General features: G+C 41.9%; 3 protein-coding genes across 7 annotated transcripts in view; 1 reads left to right on the top strand and 2 right to left on the bottom strand.

Moving 5' to 3' along the window:
- Window positions 1–281: 281 nt before the first annotated feature.
- igfals (insulin-like growth factor binding protein, acid labile subunit) lies at window positions 282–2,573 on the bottom strand. Its single transcript, XM_054760221.1, has 2 exons — window positions 2,302–2,573; window positions 282–2,234 (listed from the first exon to the last, which is right to left on the bottom strand). The coding sequence occupies exon 2, from the start codon at window positions 2,227–2,229 to the stop codon at window positions 496–498; it is 1,734 nt and encodes a 577-aa protein (XP_054616196.1). The 5' UTR covers window positions 2,230–2,234; window positions 2,302–2,573; the 3' UTR covers window positions 282–495.
- A 1,124-nt stretch (window positions 2,574–3,697) lies between these two features.
- Window positions 3,698–19,304, top strand: part of mrtfbb (myocardin related transcription factor Bb) — a 55,390-nt gene continuing 39,783 nt past the window's right edge. Inside the window, exon 1 of one of the 4 annotated variants that reach the window (XM_054760214.1) lies at window positions 3,698–3,742. The gene's annotated coding sequence lies outside the window, so the exon portion shown is untranslated. The remainder of the gene's footprint in view (window positions 3,743–19,304) is intronic. The other 3 variants (XM_054760217.1, XM_054760215.1, XM_054760218.1) reach the window with 3 other exon arrangements.
- Window positions 7,095–19,291, bottom strand: shisa9b (shisa family member 9b). Of its 2 annotated transcripts, none has more exons than XM_054760222.1 (4): window positions 18,549–19,291; window positions 17,143–17,249; window positions 12,496–12,636; window positions 7,095–10,375 (listed from the first exon to the last, which is right to left on the bottom strand). In XM_054760222.1, exons 1-4 carry the CDS (start codon window positions 19,052–19,054, stop codon window positions 9,990–9,992), a joined length of 1,140 nt encoding a protein of 379 aa, XP_054616197.1. In that variant the 5' UTR covers window positions 19,055–19,291; the 3' UTR covers window positions 7,095–9,989. The 2 variants fall into 2 exon arrangements, with proteins under 2 accessions (XP_054616197.1, XP_054616198.1); XM_054760223.1 differs by having other exon boundaries at window positions 7,095–10,372.

Raw genomic sequence — 19,304 nt, 5'->3', positions numbered from 1 at the left:
GTGTTGGTTATCTGCCTTTACAAAGAAATTACTTGTAATTTAATATTAAAATATTGCATAATTATCTATTATGACAATAGTTATATATGAAATAAACCAACTAATACTTATTAATTGTATTGTTTCATACATATGTGGCTATATGTGACGGTCAAAACATTAGGAACAGCTGGCAGTATATTGCAGTGCAAAACTTTTAAATTTTTTAAATTTGTGCTATTCCTTGGAACTCTTGTGGTGGTGGAAGTAAAAATGAAAAAATGGAGGAAGTACAGTTTTTGATGCATTTATTACATTTTAGAGAACTTACATCACAAACTACTTTCAGGTAAACACATTTCCACACATATCTACATGCACATTACAACAGATTCATACTTTTTATTTGTCATTTTACCAAAAATCTTTTCCTAAGCAGATGCAAACCAAATTGGTTTGGGTTGGAAGGTCATTTGGTTCATTATTTGGTCAAAATTGGGGCTTCATCTGCACATGTCAGTGCGCAGCTGCTCTGCAAGTCTGGAAGAGTTCCGTGTCAATATCCCGTAGATCCTGTCCAGCTGACCGTGTCGGGCTTGCACATGTTATGTTGTTGTATATCGTGATAGTACTATCAGGTTCCTCGCCCTCGGCGTGGGTCTCCACTCTCCGAGGAACCACCTGCGGATTCCTCAAGCTGTAGTTCCGTAGCGGGAGTGCCCCGCAGTCACACCTCCAGCGGTTTCCGGAGAGCAAGAGTTTCTCCATGTCCTCTGAGAAGTCTGGGACTAGGCTGGTCAGCGCGTTGGCTCTCAGGTCGAGGTAGCGCATCCTCGGCAGATTTTTGGTTCCGTTTTGCAAAAATTGGCGGCATTCATTGTTGGACAGGAGCAAGTACTCCAGATTCTTAAGTCCGGAGAATGTTTGGCTTGTGAGAACGTCCAGCTTGTTGAAACTCAAGTCCAGTCCCAACAAGCCCACCAGGTCTGCAAAGCTTTGGCGTTCCACGGCAGAGATGTTGTTGTGCTGCAGGAAAAGTCTCCTCAGACCAGAGAGACCCGTGAAGGCTTGGGTTGTGATTTTTGTGAGGCAGCCATTGTCCAGGTGAAGGCTGTGAAGCTTTGACAGACCTTTGAAGATCTGATCCGGTAGACTGTGGAAGCAGCTTCCGGAGAGGTTGATGACGGCCACATGGGATAGTCCTGTAAAACTCCCCACTTGTGCCTCCTGGACTTGATTGTGTTCAAGCTCTAGAACCTCCAGATGGCCAAGACCTTCAAAAATTCTCTCTCCTAGGGCGCGGATTCTGTTATGGCTCAGTCGCAGCTCCTCCAAGAACTGCAGATCACGGAACGTCCTTGGCCTGATTCCGGCTATGGAGTTGTTTGAAAGACGCAGCACGTGAAGAGTGTGCAAGCCCAAGAAGGTGTCCTCATGGAGAGACGTCAGTTTGTTGTTGGTAAGATCCAACCATCTGAGCCCTCTCATGCCTATGAAGGCTCTTGGTGCCACTGTCACAATTTGGTTCTGCGCCAGGTAGAGCTTCCGGAGTTTAAGGAGCTTCACGAACACATTGGCTTTAATGACTTTGAGGTGATTTCCCATTAGATCCAACTCTTTCAGCTCAGCCAAATTCTGGAAGAGCTGTGGCTGCAAGTAAGCAAGTCGATTTCCAGCAAGAACGAGCTCCCTGAGGCTGTGTAGGTCTTGGAAAACCGTCTCGGGTAAGACCGCGATGGAGTTCCACCCCAAGTTCAGAAGCCACATTTGCGAAAGTCCAGAAAAGAGTCTCTCGTCGATGCGACTGAGCTGGTTGTTGTGCAGACTAATGGAGGCCAGGTTTGGTGTGTTCTGGAAGATGGTACCCGGTAACATGCGCAGGCGATTCCGCTCCAGGTGAACATGAGCCAGCGACCTCAATCCTCTGAACGCCTGAGCGTCAACGCTCGCCAGCTGGCCACTCTGCAGGGTCAAGAAGTTGAGACTGTTCAAATCCTTGAAGGAGGCAGCCGGGAGCGAGGTGAACAGGTTACCGTCCAGCCAGAGAGAGTGCGTGGATCCTGGCATGTTGGACGGGACTTGGGTGAAGTTACGCGCACTGCAGTACATATTGAGCTCCAAGCTGTACTCATCGTGTAGACAGGTGCATCCCTTAGAACAAGGGATGGGCTCTTCTTTGGTGGGGCTGGGGTCGGGCAACACCGCTGATGTTCCCAGTACCCACAGGAAGGACAGCACGATAATTTGCATCCCAGCTGTGGACAGAGTTTTATTCAGCATTTGCGATCTTTCCTTTCATGAGAGATGTTTATCAAGGCTTACCTTAAACCTGGACAGTCTTGCTTTAAGGAGTGCAGTGCGTCGACTGCTGATTGACTGGACCTGATGCAATCCTTTGTATGCTGAATGGCATGACACCAAAGGCAAACCCCAACTGTTTTTTTTTTTTTTTTTAGTTAACCCATTTCCTTCCATCTGGTTTCAGCTGAATGGTAAATCCCTGGTGCTTGCCATTAATGAATGACTAACCCCTTAAAATCCCAAACCTGTGCTAAACTGAATGGGTTAACACAGAAGTTAATGTCCTTTTTGAGCCCACAACACTGCCACATAAATACCATTGTCCACCCAATCAGTGGTCCAGTGGCCTTTGGTGTTTACTGAAGCCTTGTCACTGAGTGTATTTACTGTAAATGATATACAGTGGACCACAGATAAGATAGTCCACTAGACTTTAACTCAAACAGCTTTGTATACATTGTCCATTCACAAAAAAAGATGCCAGTCAGTCATAACGTTTCTACCATCTGTAGCTATTTAATTGTTTACATCTTTGTCTTTCACCTCTTTTCTACAATCCCATTTGCTCCCTCTTTACAGTGTAGTCCCAGAAGTCCCAATCTTTGATCATATAATAGCTAACTTTTTGTTGACTCTTTCCCCTCTGTATCTGGCTCGTTTTAAACAGCCATGAACCGATGATGCTCTTGAGGACAATGTTTCCCCCTAGCTTTTTAACTTTGCTGTAGCCGACTATTTGTGACATTTGATAACCACCAGCTTTCATAATAGAATTCAAGAGAAACTATGCCCTGTAATGTCAGGTACATTAATTGTATCGATTGCTGGAAATAAGTCTTTGATTATATTTTAAATATCTTTGGGTTAATCCAATCAAATCACCTGAAATGTTTTGTTTTTATTCAAATTATATTTAGGCAACATGTCTACTAAGTTTGTGCAGTTTACTCCTTTGAAATTATCTAGTTATGAAAGTAAACGTTACATTTCTAACTGAATTCTTGCAGTATTCTAGTACAAAACTGTACTTTGTTCTGTGTTTATGGGTTTAGGCCACTATCCAAGTATTTGTACCAGCTTCTGGTCAGAGCTAATTCACCTTTGAAACTGCAACATCTCCACTTGCCATTTTAAAAAAAGATGTTAACATTATGGATAAATTTGGAGTTGAGTGAATTTATACTTGTCGAATTGGTATCAACTTTTTCCGCTTTCGAACCTGAGGAGTTAATACAGTGCATGGACTGAAAGATTACTATTGCAGTGAATAAAAGCAACAAACCACCATACTAAACCCACCAAAACCTCAAAGAAGCAGATAAGAACCTGAAGTTGAATTGTTTAAGCGTCAGTGTTATGTTTGGTGATTTATGTCTGCATGTTCTTTCTATGATTGTTTTTTTCGTTGTCTCGGCAGACTTCCAGCAAAGACAGTGCGTCCTGTCTGACCGACTGACATAAGGTAGGTTCAATTTTGGAATATTTCCTCTCCCCCTTCCCAAAGACATTTGTTTGTTGCGAATTCTCAATTATATAGGTATATTTGGACATCATTCAGACAAAAAAAACTTTTTTTTTTCCATCATGATGTATTTAATTTAGCAAAAAGATGGTGATGAAAACAACAACAACAAGCATAAGAGTAAAAAAAAAAAAACTTCATATCTTTGAAAATAGGCCAGTCTACTTGCAGCTCCCATTCTCCTGTCCACCTCTTGGAGTCCTCCAACAAAAAGGCCCTGAACATTGACTGACTGCAGAGTACTCCTGGCCTGGGGGTGGAAGGGCGTAGATGATGTAATCAACTTGCGCCTTGCCGAGCAAAAACAAGTATTCCTGTAGTTCTTAGTCGTTACCCACATGGAATGGTCGTTCGTTGTTGTGTGTTAACTTACCTGTTATGTTTTGTGCTGGTTATTTTTTGAGTAAGACAGGTCGTTCTGGTTGATGTCCATTGGTCCATTTGTAATGTGTTGTCAAGCTTGCTGTTTGCTACCACCTGGAATAGCGCCTTATGCAAACTGAGGTACTTCTGACTATGCAGACTTACAATGCCGTCTTCATAATTCCCATCTACTTCATTCACATCATTGTTATGTGAATGTGAGTGAGGGTGAGCCAAATCTAAAAGAATAGCGCTGAATCCTTTAGTGGCGGGTCAAAATTAATTGCGTTCAGGCCGCCACACAAATGAATGAATGGGGAAAACTCTCTAGAGTCTTAGATCTTTAGAGTAGTAGATCTTTGACATGCATAAACATATTGCTTGTCTTGTAAATTATGACTTTATTTATTAGAGAAGGTGAAGGTATGACATTATACACAAGTGAAGAAGGACGTCCGGCACCCCGAGGTTTCTGAAAATGTGTCACCTAGAATAATTTAGTTAAATACTCCTGGTCTACAGGCTCAGTCAACACTGCCATCCAGTGGTACATTATTAAACCAGTGTTGGCAGTGGTCAGGTGGTTGCAGTCCAGCCTTGCTGTTAACTGTGGTGCTTTCTCTGACAGCCAAATATACCCTCCAGACCTCGGCTTGGGGGGTTCTATTAATAGCACCCTGAGCGCTCGCAATCATTTCACTGCTTTCTAGGAGAGCAGAGCATCAGCCAGCATCAGAGAGAAGGAGCTGCAAGTCAGCCACACTTTGTTAATTGAGTGCGACCATTGTGACAGGAGCCTGTCAGTGCGTATGAAACTGACCACTGCCAGATTCTCTTTAGGCCATTTCATTTCCCCTTGAAAGGCCCCCTATTATGCAAAAGTGTTTTTTTTTAGTGATGTTCTAATATTAACGTGTCCCGCGAGCCTGTTCATGAGAACCAAACATGATGAAAATCTGTCATCTCCATCACTTGTTTATTCCACTTTAGACAAAAGAGGCACTCAAACGCTCATTTTTGAAGTTGCGGCTTTTTATGAGGTCATGAAGGAGCAATCTCCTTCCTCATGGACATGATACTGCCTTTGACCCGCCTGTAGCTATAGGAGCCCACTCTGTGTATATGCCCACAACTTCAAAAAAAAAAAAAAAGGCTTCTCTACACATCTTAAAACGGGAACTGTAAGTTTAATCATTATGTTTCAGCGAATAGGCTAACCAAGCATGATGTTGCTTTTAAAATGTGAAACGTGTGTAAAAAACAACAACAATGAAACGTTAATATTAGTCCATACGTCCATATTACAGTAGAATGAATGATGATAAAATGCATCTCTAGCGTCATCTGGTATTGGCTCTCATTGAATTACGAAGGTGTACCTAATGTCTAGTCAGCCGAGAGTCTTCATTTTATTCCCAGCACGAGCCCGTCGTCCCTTAAATGACCCATTTGTGTCAAGTTTGTCATAAATAAAGCAGGTTAAAAAAAAAGTGTGTCTTTGGAAGGTGATGAAAAGGCTTGTGTGTGTTATGAGTCTGTTGCCCAGGGCTCCTGTTCCACATTGAGGGTAGTAGAGTGAATAAATATAGACAGAAGTAGTGTAGGTCAATAAGGAGGGGGATGATGCCTGTGGGATGATTGGAATATTTTAATAGTTCCTTTTTTGTAGGCAGGGGCACACACTTTGATGGCGTTTCCGTTGAAACGTGCTGAAATAATCCGTTCCAGGGTCAAACTGTTACCATCCTAAAATCTTTTAACGGTGCAGGAATTTGTGAAAAAGTAAAATTTCAACATTCCTGTCATATGAGTCTAAAATAATAATAAGGTAAATAAGGATAACAATAATAATAATAATAATGGCAATAATCCTAATCATTCTAATTAATTAATAACTGATAAAACCATATAATAAAAATAATTAATACTAATCAAATAAAAAATAGCATAAAATAAAAATGTTTAATAAATTAAAGAATTAAAATACATGAATGACAATAGAGCACAAAGTGGCACATATGCCGTTTTCATTGGGAAACTACTGTATTTTGCCTTTCTTTTCCCGGCACTCTCCCGTTTTAATAGTTTCTGTATTTTTCATGCATTGTAACTTGCATGAAAAGTAATCCTCTCTGGTTCTGCCAGAATAATACATGGTAGAGTCAGGTCTTGTGTCGAGGAGATGGGTGGGGTTGGAGAGGTGCTTTCTAACTTTCCATGCACTGTATATTCTCACGTTCTTTTATCACCCCTTGATTGACGCTACTCCTTATTTCAGTAGTCAGAAAATTTCATGCAGTTGTTCCTTTGGTGCTTGCTGAGATCTCAAAGGATACACATGCATGGCCTCAGTTTTGTGCAATGTTTGGCGTATTTTTCCGAAAAATGTTGGTCGAAATCCAAATTGTTCGACCTCCAGGGATGCTCCACTTTAGAGTTAGCACAGTATTATAAACATACCATTGCAAATGAAAACACAAAGGAGTCTATTTTGCCATTAAAGTCATATAACTTTGCTCTTCATGTTGTCTGACTGACAGTAAAACAACAACAATATGAATAATATTAGAATATATTTAGATATTTTCAGACAACCTGTCAGTCAGTGCGTCTTTGTCTAGCTACCTATACAAATCACCACAAACACAGCCAGACACCGTTAAGTATTCCGTCTTCCCAGACAAGTTGACTTCTCCCTCAGTCTACCTTTGAACTTGGTGCTGGGACTTCCCTGAGGACTTCTAATATTTCACTCTTGTGTTTATGGCATGTCTGTCAGAGAGTCTCCAGTGAGAACTCGCCACAAACACATCAACTGTTGGCAAAAATATAATGAGTGCCAATGTGAACTCAATGTGTAGCTTACATAGTTTTTAGCTGGAGATGCTGGTGGAAAATATTGGCACATATTTAAGAGAGTCTGAAGAGCTTTTTAAAAAACATTTAATGTGGACAATATTATGACACTTTATATTTTACTGCTGGGACGCACTAAAACAGAAACCTGTATTACACAGCATAGAACAAAGTGGTGCAGTGTTTCATCTGGAGAAGTAGTAACAATTAAGAGTTTTAACATCCTCCACAAATAAAATTAGTTGGGATTAGAGCTGCAACAATTAAATAATAGACAATTATTTTGGTATTTACCGTGGCCAAGAAGTGCAAAACATGTTAACAAAAAGCTAAACAAAGTACAGTTGCACCACCCGGAAGGGAATTGTGCCACACGAATCAGACAGGAAGCGGTCACATTTGGCGTTGTGGCGGGTTTGCCCGTTTTGTGGCACACACTTGAGCTGCTTGATGCGATTCTGTTACACATGTGGCCGATACTTTGGAGTTGTTAAATGGTACTTACCAGACGGATGGAACAGATGTACTACAGGAGTCCATCAAATATTTTAATGAGGGTATAACAGGGGTACAATCCCCTACCGGGTGGTCTAATTTGTTTTGCTTTTTGTTAATGTGTTTTGCACTTTTCGGCCACCAACATTAACCAGAAAAGGAATGTACCAACTCCACGGAGCTGATGGGTCCAAACGTTATCACTTCCTATAACTCTGGGATTTGGTACATTCCCCTTCTGGGTGGTGTAATTGTCATTTGTTTTGCTTTTTATTTGTGTTTTAGAGTGGCCACCATAGGTATTTGATGTTAGGACCTGCCTCTTTAGCAAGTTTCAAGTAATTTTTACAATTTAATATTAAAAGGAGTAGATACAAACAATTGCAATGCCAGCACTGGATGAACGGTCAGCCCCCCAGCCAAGGTCTGGTGAGGTCCAAGCGGTCTCTAAAGTGCAACTGAGTTTCTCTTCCTCATAAGCCTGCTGTGGAGGCGGTCCCAATGATCAGGAAACTTCCCGTTAACTGTTTGTTGGTGGATTGCTCTGATCTGGTTTCAACCAATCACGGCTAGGAGGCTGGGCGTCTCAGCCAGGAGACAGAAGGGTGAGTCATAATGAAACTGTGTGTGTGAGAGAGTGTTTCAAAACAGCAGCGTGTCTTTGTTCCAAGTGAAAGATCTTGTGAGTGTGTTATCTCTCTGTTGTAGATAAGCACAAACATGTTGCAGTACCCATTCAGAGCACAGTGGAAAATATTTCATTGTTAACATCAATTAATTGTTTTTTTATTTAAAAATGGAAAATATACTCTGATTCCAGCCTTAAAATTTCCTTAGTCATCCATGAAAGTAGATCTATTATCTTTGTGTTTTTAGCAAAACAAAATATTCACACACATCAGCTTTGACTTTGGAAAACAGTGAGAGACATTTTGCCCCTTTTCGGATATGTTCTGGACAAAACCACCAATTGTGTTTGCTTCATATTGATTTGGTCCATGTAGGGCCTAACCGAAACAACAAGCTTCAGATTAATCGACTAAGAAAATAATCGTTAGTTGCAGCCCTAGTTAGGATGTACTTATAGCGTCTTTGGTCCTTTGTCAGCTACTCTCCGTGCATTGTTCATTAGTCTGAACAAATTCATGACAAGGCAATGACATCTTTTCATGTTAAATTGTTTCAAATAGTCATGGAACATGTTTTGCTTGGTTATTGTTGTTTATCATCATAAAAAGCTCCACATTTACTGTTCTGTGTTTCTCGCAAAAAGTTTTCCAAAAAAATTCCAGTATGGGGATATACTAAAAATGCCATTTTTAGACTTCTTAGTGTGATATCAACAAAAAAACAACTGCACAAATTGCACTGCACAAAAAACCATCAGGTGCTCTATAATGCATATGTTCTGATATTCAAACCTTGACCTGTGACAATGGAGTCAGTGCCAACAAATGTTACACACACTTGTGAGATTATAGTGTTCTCAACCTTTTGTCTGTTAAAAATAAACAATTCCGATTCACAACATTCAGTAGTAGTGACGAGGAAATACTTGAACAAAGTGAACGCACTTATATTGTGAATTATTTACTATTTCAACAGTAAAAGCACAATAATTTTTAAGGTTGTGACAGAATAAACATAACAGTCTGTGTCATTTCTGCCCTTACAGTTAACATTATGAAAGTACACAAAATTCAGCGTTGACGTTTTAGTATAACATCCGCTGTAATGGGATAAATATTTTCCCCATGTAAAAGAATAGATACTGTAAATATTTTACAAGGAAAAACATGCTAACTTGATTTTACATTGCCGAACACTAGAATGATTAAACTGATTATTTTTTAATGAGAAAATTCCGGCATTGCAGGAAGCTTCCAATGCTGATTAGGGAAGTCGAATGTCTTAGGGAATGTCGACCGACTATGGAGAAAATTAATCAGTTTATTGATTAATCGGAATGTTCTGAACTCCTGTTTCCATGCCAGTGGATTATTGAGCGTGTTGTCCGTCTTGAGACAGCAAAGTAGATGAGACTGAATCAGCAACAACGCCTCTGGTGGCTTCAGCCTAGTAGTGCACTCCATTTTTTTTTGCCTCCATTGCTTCCAGACACGAGTAACAATCGATTCACACAAACCAATCCATCAATTAATCAACTACTATGCCCTGATTGTTTGGCCTAGGTTGAGGTCTGTGCTTTTTGAGTGCTATTTGTGTTTCTTTTGTGGTAAATAAATAAATAAATAGTGCTTTGTGTGTATATGATTTAGCTTGCAATTTGTGTTTTGGTATTGTTGTTGGATTATACTCCTATGGATAGCGACATTCTAATTCCTGTTCTGCAGGAACGGTGATCCATGACCTCCTTGTCTTTCACATGCACACAACAACATGTTCAACACTCCATAGTGGTATTTGACACCAACACACGCAGTCACATTGCAAATGTCGTCAACCTTTCCCCTCATACCGTCACCTCAGTCTTGCTGTTGGTCACAAAGTAGGGCTGCGGAGGCAGGTAGCGACTGTTGTGAAGCTCCTTCTCCAGGACGCAGAGTTTCTTTGGGCCGTAGCCGTACCTCAGTCCCAGCGTGTCGTTGCTCTCCCATGGCCTTAACATAGCCGCCGGGCTGGCTAAAGCGGCGCAGGCGTAAGACAGCGACTGGGAGCTGTGGCTCTTAGGGCTCTTATGTTTGCGTCCACCCTGCTTGGTAGACATCTGTCTCAGCGGGCTGTAGGGATTGCACGGTTCCGGCTCTGTGTCCATAGGTTCCATCGGGAGGCTGCCTTTGGCTGCCATCTCCATCACTTGCCGGCGGTTGGTGTAGAAGCTGTTGCTGGCTTTTTCTGCTAACAAATACAGAACAGGAATTCATTTTCAGCGTCATTATTAACCATGGCTTTGTGCCCTAAATGTAACTAGAGATAGCTGATCAGCTTCAACTTCAGCTTCTATCTGTGGCAAATCTAAGAAAAATAAGTAGCACCAAATCTGTCTGTAGTGAATGTATGGGAAACACTGTGGCACCAGAAGACCTCAGGCGAGGTGCAGCAGCTTGAGAAAAAAGCTTTCTCAAAACTGCTAGGAATCTTCAGTTATATCAAAAGCGAAATGATCTGATTTTTAGTTCCTACATCAAGAGAGTAAAGTGGGAATCTGCAAGGAGCAGAAAATAACACAAAATATGCTCCTAAAAAGCAGCTTTTACAGAAGTTGGAGATTCCCACGGCCGTATTATGTTCTCACACTTTGAAAACACCTGCTGTAGGTATGTACCATTTGAATAAATTTTAAATGTTACACCTAAATGAAGTCTTACAATTTGAAGTTCACTTGTGAATTACCGTAATTTCTGGTGTATAAGCCGCTATTTATTTTCTCACGTGTTGAACCATGCCGCTTATACAGTGATGCGGCTAATTTATGGTCACCTTCTAATCTCGCAACATCTCGTATACTTCAGAACTTCTACTTCTACTTCACTTTGCGCTTCATGCACACACCCTCCCCAAAGAAATGCATATGATGCTGCTTTCAAGTTAAAGGCGATCGATTTAGTAACTTTTGCTGAAGTCTGCCAGTGGATCCTGACAGCGTGGAGCAGTGTCAAAAATCCATTATCACCAAGGGGTTTCGAAAGGCTGGACTACTGCATGATGAAGAGGACAGCACAAGCTCAAGGGCTAATTTGCCTTGAGAAGAAAGTGACACTGAGAGCAACAATGAAAGAGAGAGAGAGACTGACAAAGTGTGTGATGAAGGAGTTATGAGGTTGTTCAATTTCGACACTGAAGAAAAGGCAAGAGGAGGAAGATGAAGACCGGTGAATTACTTTTATGGTCGGCTACTGTTTAACTAGCTGTGTTACACGCAGTGTTCGGCGCTGTGTTACACGCACTGTTCGGCACGGTGTGGTAAAAAGCATTTGTTTAATTAAAAGTTAAAAAAAATCTTTCTGTGTAACATCGTTTCGTGTTGTAAATATTCCATGTTACAACGTGGACACCTGCGGCTTATAGACAAATGCGGCTTATATATGTACACTCCCCTCCAAAAGTAGTGTTCCCAAACCTGCAGGTGTTCCCAAACGTTTGGAGTGGAGCATACACATTTTTTTTCTTTAAATTTAGTGGGTGCGGCTTACATTCAGGTGCTCTCAATAGTCCGTAAATTATAGTATATTGGAAAAAATTCAATTTTTTAGAGATTCCTACTCGATGCACTTCGCAGATGCTAGATTACAACATAGGCTCAAGATGGTATGGCTTGTGTTGCATCCAATCACCACACCACAACTCACATCATTTGTGTTTCCATTGGTTTTGATTGCCTCCTGTCCCAAATCTCATTAGCTAAAATTTGCTCTATTTTTGATTGTCCCTAATGATCAGTTTAGTTGACAGTGCTTCCGTGGTGCTGCGGCTGCTAGTGTAAGGAGAGAAGATCTTGAACCGTACCGCTGATGCACATACAACAACGATTTCTGCAACAGAACGTGAAAAGGACCATTTCAAAATGCCACAAGAAAGACACACCTTTGTGATTTATGATATGTACCCATACTGACATATAGTTTCTGACATGTTTTTTAGTATTGCTATCATGTCATCCTTTTTTAGCGCTTCTATTTCCGTCCACTTTAAGGGTCTGCATCTCCCTCTCTCTCTCTTGTCGAGGAAATTGCATCTTGGCGGACTAAGTTCCAAAATTATCACTTGAGACGAGCAACAAATGCGTCCTATAAATACCTTTCACTTCCTCTCGCTCTGAACATTGATGGGCTATTGATTAACTGGGAGGGACTTCTACAGATATTTTGAGAAGAGGCTAGATTGTGCTCCTGCTCCTGCTGTGAAGTAAACAGAGAACCTGGAAAAACTCTCCTTAAAACACTGGTATTAGGTTGGTCTTGTGTTCGTGCAATCAAATCAAAGTTTTTTTATTTAAGGAGGATTCAGCGGGGTCTTACCGACAGCCTTAAGCGTGGCATACTTGTTGAGGTCCTTGATGGATGTCTGCGGCTCATAAGGGCTGCTGATTTGTTCGAGGACTGCATACGGTTCAGTTATCAGAGGTGATGCTGGCGTTGCGTTGTTCATCTGTGGGCTGTCTGAAAGAGTACAAACAAAGATGTTTTTAATATTTACAATATCTTAGTTAACAATATTAGAAATGGTATGATGAAGTATGATGAAGTGCAACTTAGAAATTCAAAGACCGAATACAATCCACTCTCGGACCCTGGTCTATCTATGATTCGTTCGTATAGATACTTTGTTCATCTCCAAGAGAAAGCTGTGGCTGCAGGCAAGTTTCATGAGTGGTCAGCATCCAGCAGCTTTATTTGCCTCTGCATGCGCTTTAATGGTGGTTGCACTAGTCAGCTGTTGGTGTGAAAGTCATGCGTATTACATTTGCCGTACTGGAACTCATCAGCGTTATTAATGTTGGCTGAGCAGTTTGCTCCATAACACGAATACAACATTGGTTCTGTTGTTTCTGTGATGTGCATCATACTTGTTAATAAATGAGCATATGATCAAAGAAAGCTCCATTTTCCTTTCTACTCTCCCATGCACTCCAAATCCTGATTAAAGTTTTTAAAAAGTAGCTTGTGACAGCCTCCAATTATTGGCGCAAACTGGCTAAAATCCAAAGAAAAAGCAGAGTTAATCTTTTGATGCTGTGTGTGTTTTTTTGGGCAGACTCTCGATGGTGAATATAGGATGATGTCACCTCCTTGGACTGTATGTAAGTCTCTCTGCGGCCCCAGCTGGAAGATCATGGCCGCTCTTTTGTAGGCGAGGTCTAATTCTACAGAAGACATCTGCTTAATTAATGGGTGTGCAGCAAGTAGACTGCCCCCCCCCATCGCCTGTCACAGATGTTTGGAACATCTCGTTTAGATTGGAGGAGATTAGTTTGAGGATGTTGCATATGTCAGATTGTATCAACTGAGTTATGTCAATATTTTGGGTGAAGTTACTACGCTTATTTAAATTTCTTTCGGAAGATGATTACATGCTTAATCAGTCAACTCTGAATCACTGGTAACTTTTTGTATAAAACCTCATCATCATTGCCATTGTTAGTGGTTGACAAACTTCAGTCCGCTGCTCTGCGGTCTAGAATTCCTCTGAAAAACAGATCATTAATACAGAATGAGGTTAATTAGGCTCTTATTCCCCACTGGTCAGCAAGAAACTTTATTATATTATGTGCTAGTTCACGTGGAAACTGTCTCTTCTTAAGTGCAGAGGACAGTTTTGACGATTCAACGATTCAACACACCTAAACAACAATTTGGATCTCACCTTCACCAACAAAACACATTTTTATTGATAACTGAGAGATTATCACATGTAAAAGTGTTATTTTTTTCCCCCCTATGGGCCATTCGCTAGTGAGACTAAAATGACAAACAAATCTTTAAACCATTACTGCATCCATTTGTGTTATCTTGTCAAAGTTATTGACCTGCTTTTGTCTCACAATTTAGTGTAAAGTGGGCCAAAGTCATTGTCAGTGTTATGCTGCTACGGAGGGCTTGAGTTTACTTGTAATTTGTTATCTCGGTACAAATGAGTAAAGGGTACATTGCTCGCGCACCGGCCTGGAGTCTGATTGAATTACTTAACGGTCAGGGTTTCCTTCGGGATCAATAAGTTATCGACCCGACCGAGCCGAGGGTGCCTCCTCAAGTTTAGAGACCTGATTTTTCCCCCCCAGTACATTTCTGCAACAACGTGTACATGCACTGAACTACAAATAGAACGCCCACAATTACTTCTGTTCACATTTATTCTACTTCCAGAATGCCAAGCATGAACATCTACTTGTTTGTCTTTTTACACGCATTGACTGAGCGGCTGTTCTGGGCTGGTGGCGCTGTCAGAGTCTAAGCTTTCATGTGCGAAAGTAGGCCGCCGCTGACGCCTTGTAAGGTTAAAGACATGCTTGTCGCCACTTAGCGCTACGACACTCGGAGACCACCTCCATGGGACTCATAAAACATTTGACAGGAGTATTTTTCTTCCTTCCAAGAAAGTTACAAGGAGAACGGTGCGCTTATTCAAAGGCTGCATAATTTGATGTTAACAATGCAGTACTGTAGATATGCAAATGATCGGAAAATGATTCAGTCTTTCAGCAAATATATGTGACAGAAAGTGTTGCATTACCTGATAACTTTTAGCAAGTTGTATGATAAAGATGATATCTCATTATTAACTACCATAATATCCGGTGTATAAGCCGCTAGTTTTTTTTTATAAAATTTGGATAAACTACAACCTGCAGTTTATACAGCGGTTCAGCTAATTTATGGCTAAATCCTAATCTCAGGATATCTCCTTTACTTCAGAACTACTACTAATTGTTTAAATACTGTGCCGCTCATGAGCCAGTGAGGAAACGGTAGCTCTTTTGTTGGAGCCAATTATGATGAGCTATCAGTGCACTCACAACGAGCTTGTCAACCCATTGGTAAACACAGGAGGTCAGTATATACAACAGCATAACAATTTAACAGTCTGACTCACGGTGACATTTTACAAATAACACTAAACTCATCACATTGCAACACTCAAAAGGAATACCTGATAAATATACAAACATGTACCAATGTGAGTTTAAAATAGAAAAAAACAACTCTTTTAAAGTTGTCCCATAATTCATTGTGTCTGAGCAACGCATTCATTGGAACGCTGCAGTGCCGTCAACCTCCCTCTGGGCTCCTGGGTCCTCCGTCTCCCTCTAGTGAACAGAGACAGCATTGCAGCGACATTCACCATTTTCTATGCTGCTTGTCCTTTGCTCAAACAAAATGCATTATGAGAAAACTTGTACCCATTACATTTTGGTGAAGATACAACATTTGGATTTTCCCTTTGCCCTAGAGTGCAAAGTGGTACGGTCCTGTCCGTCCATCCAAGAAAGTAGTATGCTAAATACCAAATGACGGACAAACAAACACAAATAATATGCTTTATGATTTTTTTCATTGTGTTGTGAGGAGTTTATTTGTGTTTGATTCACAATAAAACCGTTCCTTCCGCCCCTGAATGGGTGTGGTACGGTCCCACATCGTCTTATGTTGTAAGTAGAAAAACAAGCGGTTTGGCCACTAATGCTATAATAATAACCTCTTCTAAGTGCGACAATATGAAAGCAAAACGTACTCAACCGATTTCCTCAAAACTTTTTGGAGGCGTGGCGCATGTACAGAGGAAGTACGTATAAATTTCGGTGAAGATACAGCTATTTATTTTCGCCATTTTGGATCCAGTCAGTCCATCCGCAGGATGGTCATTCTTGTAACGGCTGCCAGCTAGTGCAGCTGTCTGAAAGTACATCGGTAAACCTCACTCTGTGGCGCCTTAAGAGTCACGCTGGACATTAAGCTGACAGTCTGCTGACCATGGTTTGAGACCAGGCGGAACGCGGGGATACCTGGACCAGGCGGGTTACATTGTTGCTATGACCCGGATGAGTGTGATGTTCAGGGGTCGTGAGTGTAACGGACGGCAGTTGGTGCCGAAAGTATATTGTTAAACCTCACTCGAGACATTGGGCTTTTAGATGGATGGTTAGCGCTCTTGACTTTCATTTTGCTGACCCTGAGCCCAGGCTAGGCTGGCTGGACCAGGTGAGTTACATTGGTGCCATGACCATTGTCATTCATTGTCTTACATCATCTTACGTCTGTAAGACCTCAGATGTCTACAGACATTTGCTTTTGTTAAACTTTAGCTGTCTACGCTCCGGTGCCATTCTATGTATTCCTACAACTGCTAAAATGTAGACATTTGAGGCGCTTCAGAATGGCTTTTTCTCAGCTGATGCCACAGATAACGCTGCTGAAAGGCATTTCAATTTTGCTTTAGAAGAACCAGCACCAGCAGATAGTTGCTCGTGACATCAAACTTTTTTTTTCTCTCTGGACGAGTGCCTGGAGTGAAAAGAGGCCACACTTCCCAGTTGCCCCCTTTTGGCACATTACCAGTCACAAAATAATAATAATAACCCACTAAAGCTGCATTACTGAGAGTGAGAGAGAGAGAGAGAGAGAAATCGAGAGCCCCGTTAAAGACTTTTGGAACAAACTGCTGCAAAGGAGACTAATCCTCCAGACAAAAATATCACCTCACCTCTCAGCACTTGGCCAAGACTGTCGTCATGAGAACAACAATATCTCCCCACCGCTGTTGTCTGCTCAATTAACCTGAACCGTTCCCCTTCATCACTTTAGTAACTTCTTTTTGGCAAGAGGTCGCCTGTCTTAGATTTAATGATGCTCAATCAACACTATGAATGCGTGTTTAGAATGGCATGTGTGGTGAACATAGTAGCACCGAACAGGATATCACACACTGTTTTGAAGTTTTTTCCCATCAAAGTATGTCAAATAGTTTTTCCATCAATAGCTAATATTTTGGCTCAAAATAAGCCGGTCACTGCCTGATGTAGAGCGGAACCGATGTTTACGAATATACTGTTTAGAGCCTGTTTTTAGTAATAACTTGACTGTTTTGGTCCAAGTCGCACTGCCTTCATGGTGCCGTTTTTGCCCACAGATGGTTTTCGGAGAATGGGAAGATCAACTGATGACACTTACGGAGGCTGTTGATGGCCACTCTGGTTTGCATGTTCTCATAATGGAGGCCCAGGCTCATCTCATCCGTATGTTCCGAAGCGGGATGTCGGATCACTTGTGCCAAAGCCCTGCAAAGACAACGTGTAATTTCAGACTTAAAATTTACGGTATAAGACAATATATACTTAGCATCTACCGGTGCAGTAGCCCATATTGCCCCTTTCCCAATATATACCTGGGTGTACTGTAGTTTAGACCAGGGGTGTCAAACTCATTTTCATTGAGGGCCACATCGCAGTTACGGCTGCCCTCAGAGGGCCACTTGTAACTGTCAGTTTTTATGAATCTAAATATGAATATAACCTCATAATATTATTACACAGTTGCCTATGCATTAGATTATTATATTTTTACTAACAAATTGATGGATTACTTGCTTCGAAATGAGAAGTGTAGTGAGAATGTCATGGTGACAAGCTGACATTCAAGTATTTCTTTTTGAAAAATGCTTGGAATATCTTGCTGCATGATTAGATAGTACTGATGTTTGGAAGAACCGCATGCAGTGCAATTTTTCTGTCAAAATGACAGATCAAATACATTTAGAAGGGCAGAGGTGAAGTGCATTATTGACATGCATTATTCCAAGGGTTTTGTGGGCCGCATTAAATGATGTGGCGGGCCACATCTAGCCCCCGGGCCTTGTGTTTGACACCTGTGGTTTAAACCATTCCAGTATTATCTCCTAGGGCCAGTGATTCCCAACCACTGTGCCGCGGCACGTTATAGTGGCGTGAAAGATCTTCAGGTGCGCCGTGGGAAATTATTACATTTAATTTACTTTACTTTATTGGTCGGAAAATTATTTATTTGCTACAAATAATCTGTCATTGTTCATCTATCTATGCCACCAACATATTGTGACAGGCAGAACAACTAAATGCTCTTCCACTAGATAGCAGGATGTACATAATTAACGTGCGTACCCACCTGTTACCATTCATACTACATTTTTGTTTGTCATATAAGTGTCAAATTCCTTAGAACACAGCTATATAGAGCGACGACTATTATTCATGTATTCTGGCCTAGAGATGCTGTAAAATTATATAGGATAGGATATAATAACTCTGACTACTCTGGGCTGTTTCACCTGAATCTACTTACTTCATTTTTTTGAAGGGGTTGCATTTCCACCTGTGGCTTTGGCATGCACCTGACAGCCTGTTAATGCATTTTTATGTTAATGGGTTTTTTTTAATGTTATAAAAGTTACAAAAAACGTATTACCCTTCATTGTACATATGTTTGGCACATGTTAGACTTGGCTCCATCAGGGCATAATTAATGGTACGCACCTTGTAAACAAAGTCACGTGACAAAGGTACACCCATTGTCACGTGATCCGCAGGTGTCCACGTGCCTACCTGGACATGTTCTCTCTGTTTGGACGTTGCGTTTTCTCCAGCCCCAGCTTGGTGAAGATGCCAATCAGAGCCATGATGGCCACCAGCCCACAGATGACATACACGATGAGGTTGGTCTTGTCCTTGGCCGAGTCCGTCGCCACGTCCACTTTGGACGGCGGCCTGCCGGTCATCATCCACGGCGGCGTGTCGTAGTTCTTACAGGTGGTCTGGTCCAGGCGGGAGCTTCTGAACGCGCAGCAGAAGCGGAACCCACAGGTGCCGCAGCAGTACAAGTAGTTGCCTGTCCGGCACACGAACGGTGGGTCCCACTGGCCCATGACGTCGTAGTAACCGCGGCACTTGTCTTCCGTGTGCGGAACCTCAGTAACGCCGCTCGTCGTGGCTTCCGCCGAGTCATTGTATCCGCTCACCAGTAGCAGCTCCTCCGCCGTATGCTCCGGTAGTTCGCCTTCCGCGGTGACTTTGATGAAGAAGTAGAGGAGCAGCAGCTCAGTGCCGCGCATCTTTGCTCACTTTTTTGTTTACCCTCACGCGTGGACGAGCTTACATATCCCCAGGAGACGATGCTGGGCCGCGCGTAAAAGTGCGCACAACTTCACTTGCAACCAACCACCGTGCGCACCCCTACTTCTCTCAATGCAAGTTAGAGCCAGCTGCCACCTTGTAGGCCACCCTGCAGTAGTGAAGCCAGGAGGAGACGGTGGTGCTGGAGGTTGTCAGCCTCCTCCAGGCTGCTTCTCTCCACCAGTGAGA

Source organism: Dunckerocampus dactyliophorus, chromosome 18 (assembly GCF_027744805.1).
Source record: "Dunckerocampus dactyliophorus isolate RoL2022-P2 chromosome 18, RoL_Ddac_1.1, whole genome shotgun sequence".
NCBI lineage: Eukaryota > Metazoa > Chordata > Actinopteri > Syngnathiformes > Syngnathidae > Dunckerocampus > Dunckerocampus dactyliophorus.
Note: the sequence above shows the minus strand (reverse complement) of the source record. Positions and strands in the feature narration are given on the sequence as shown.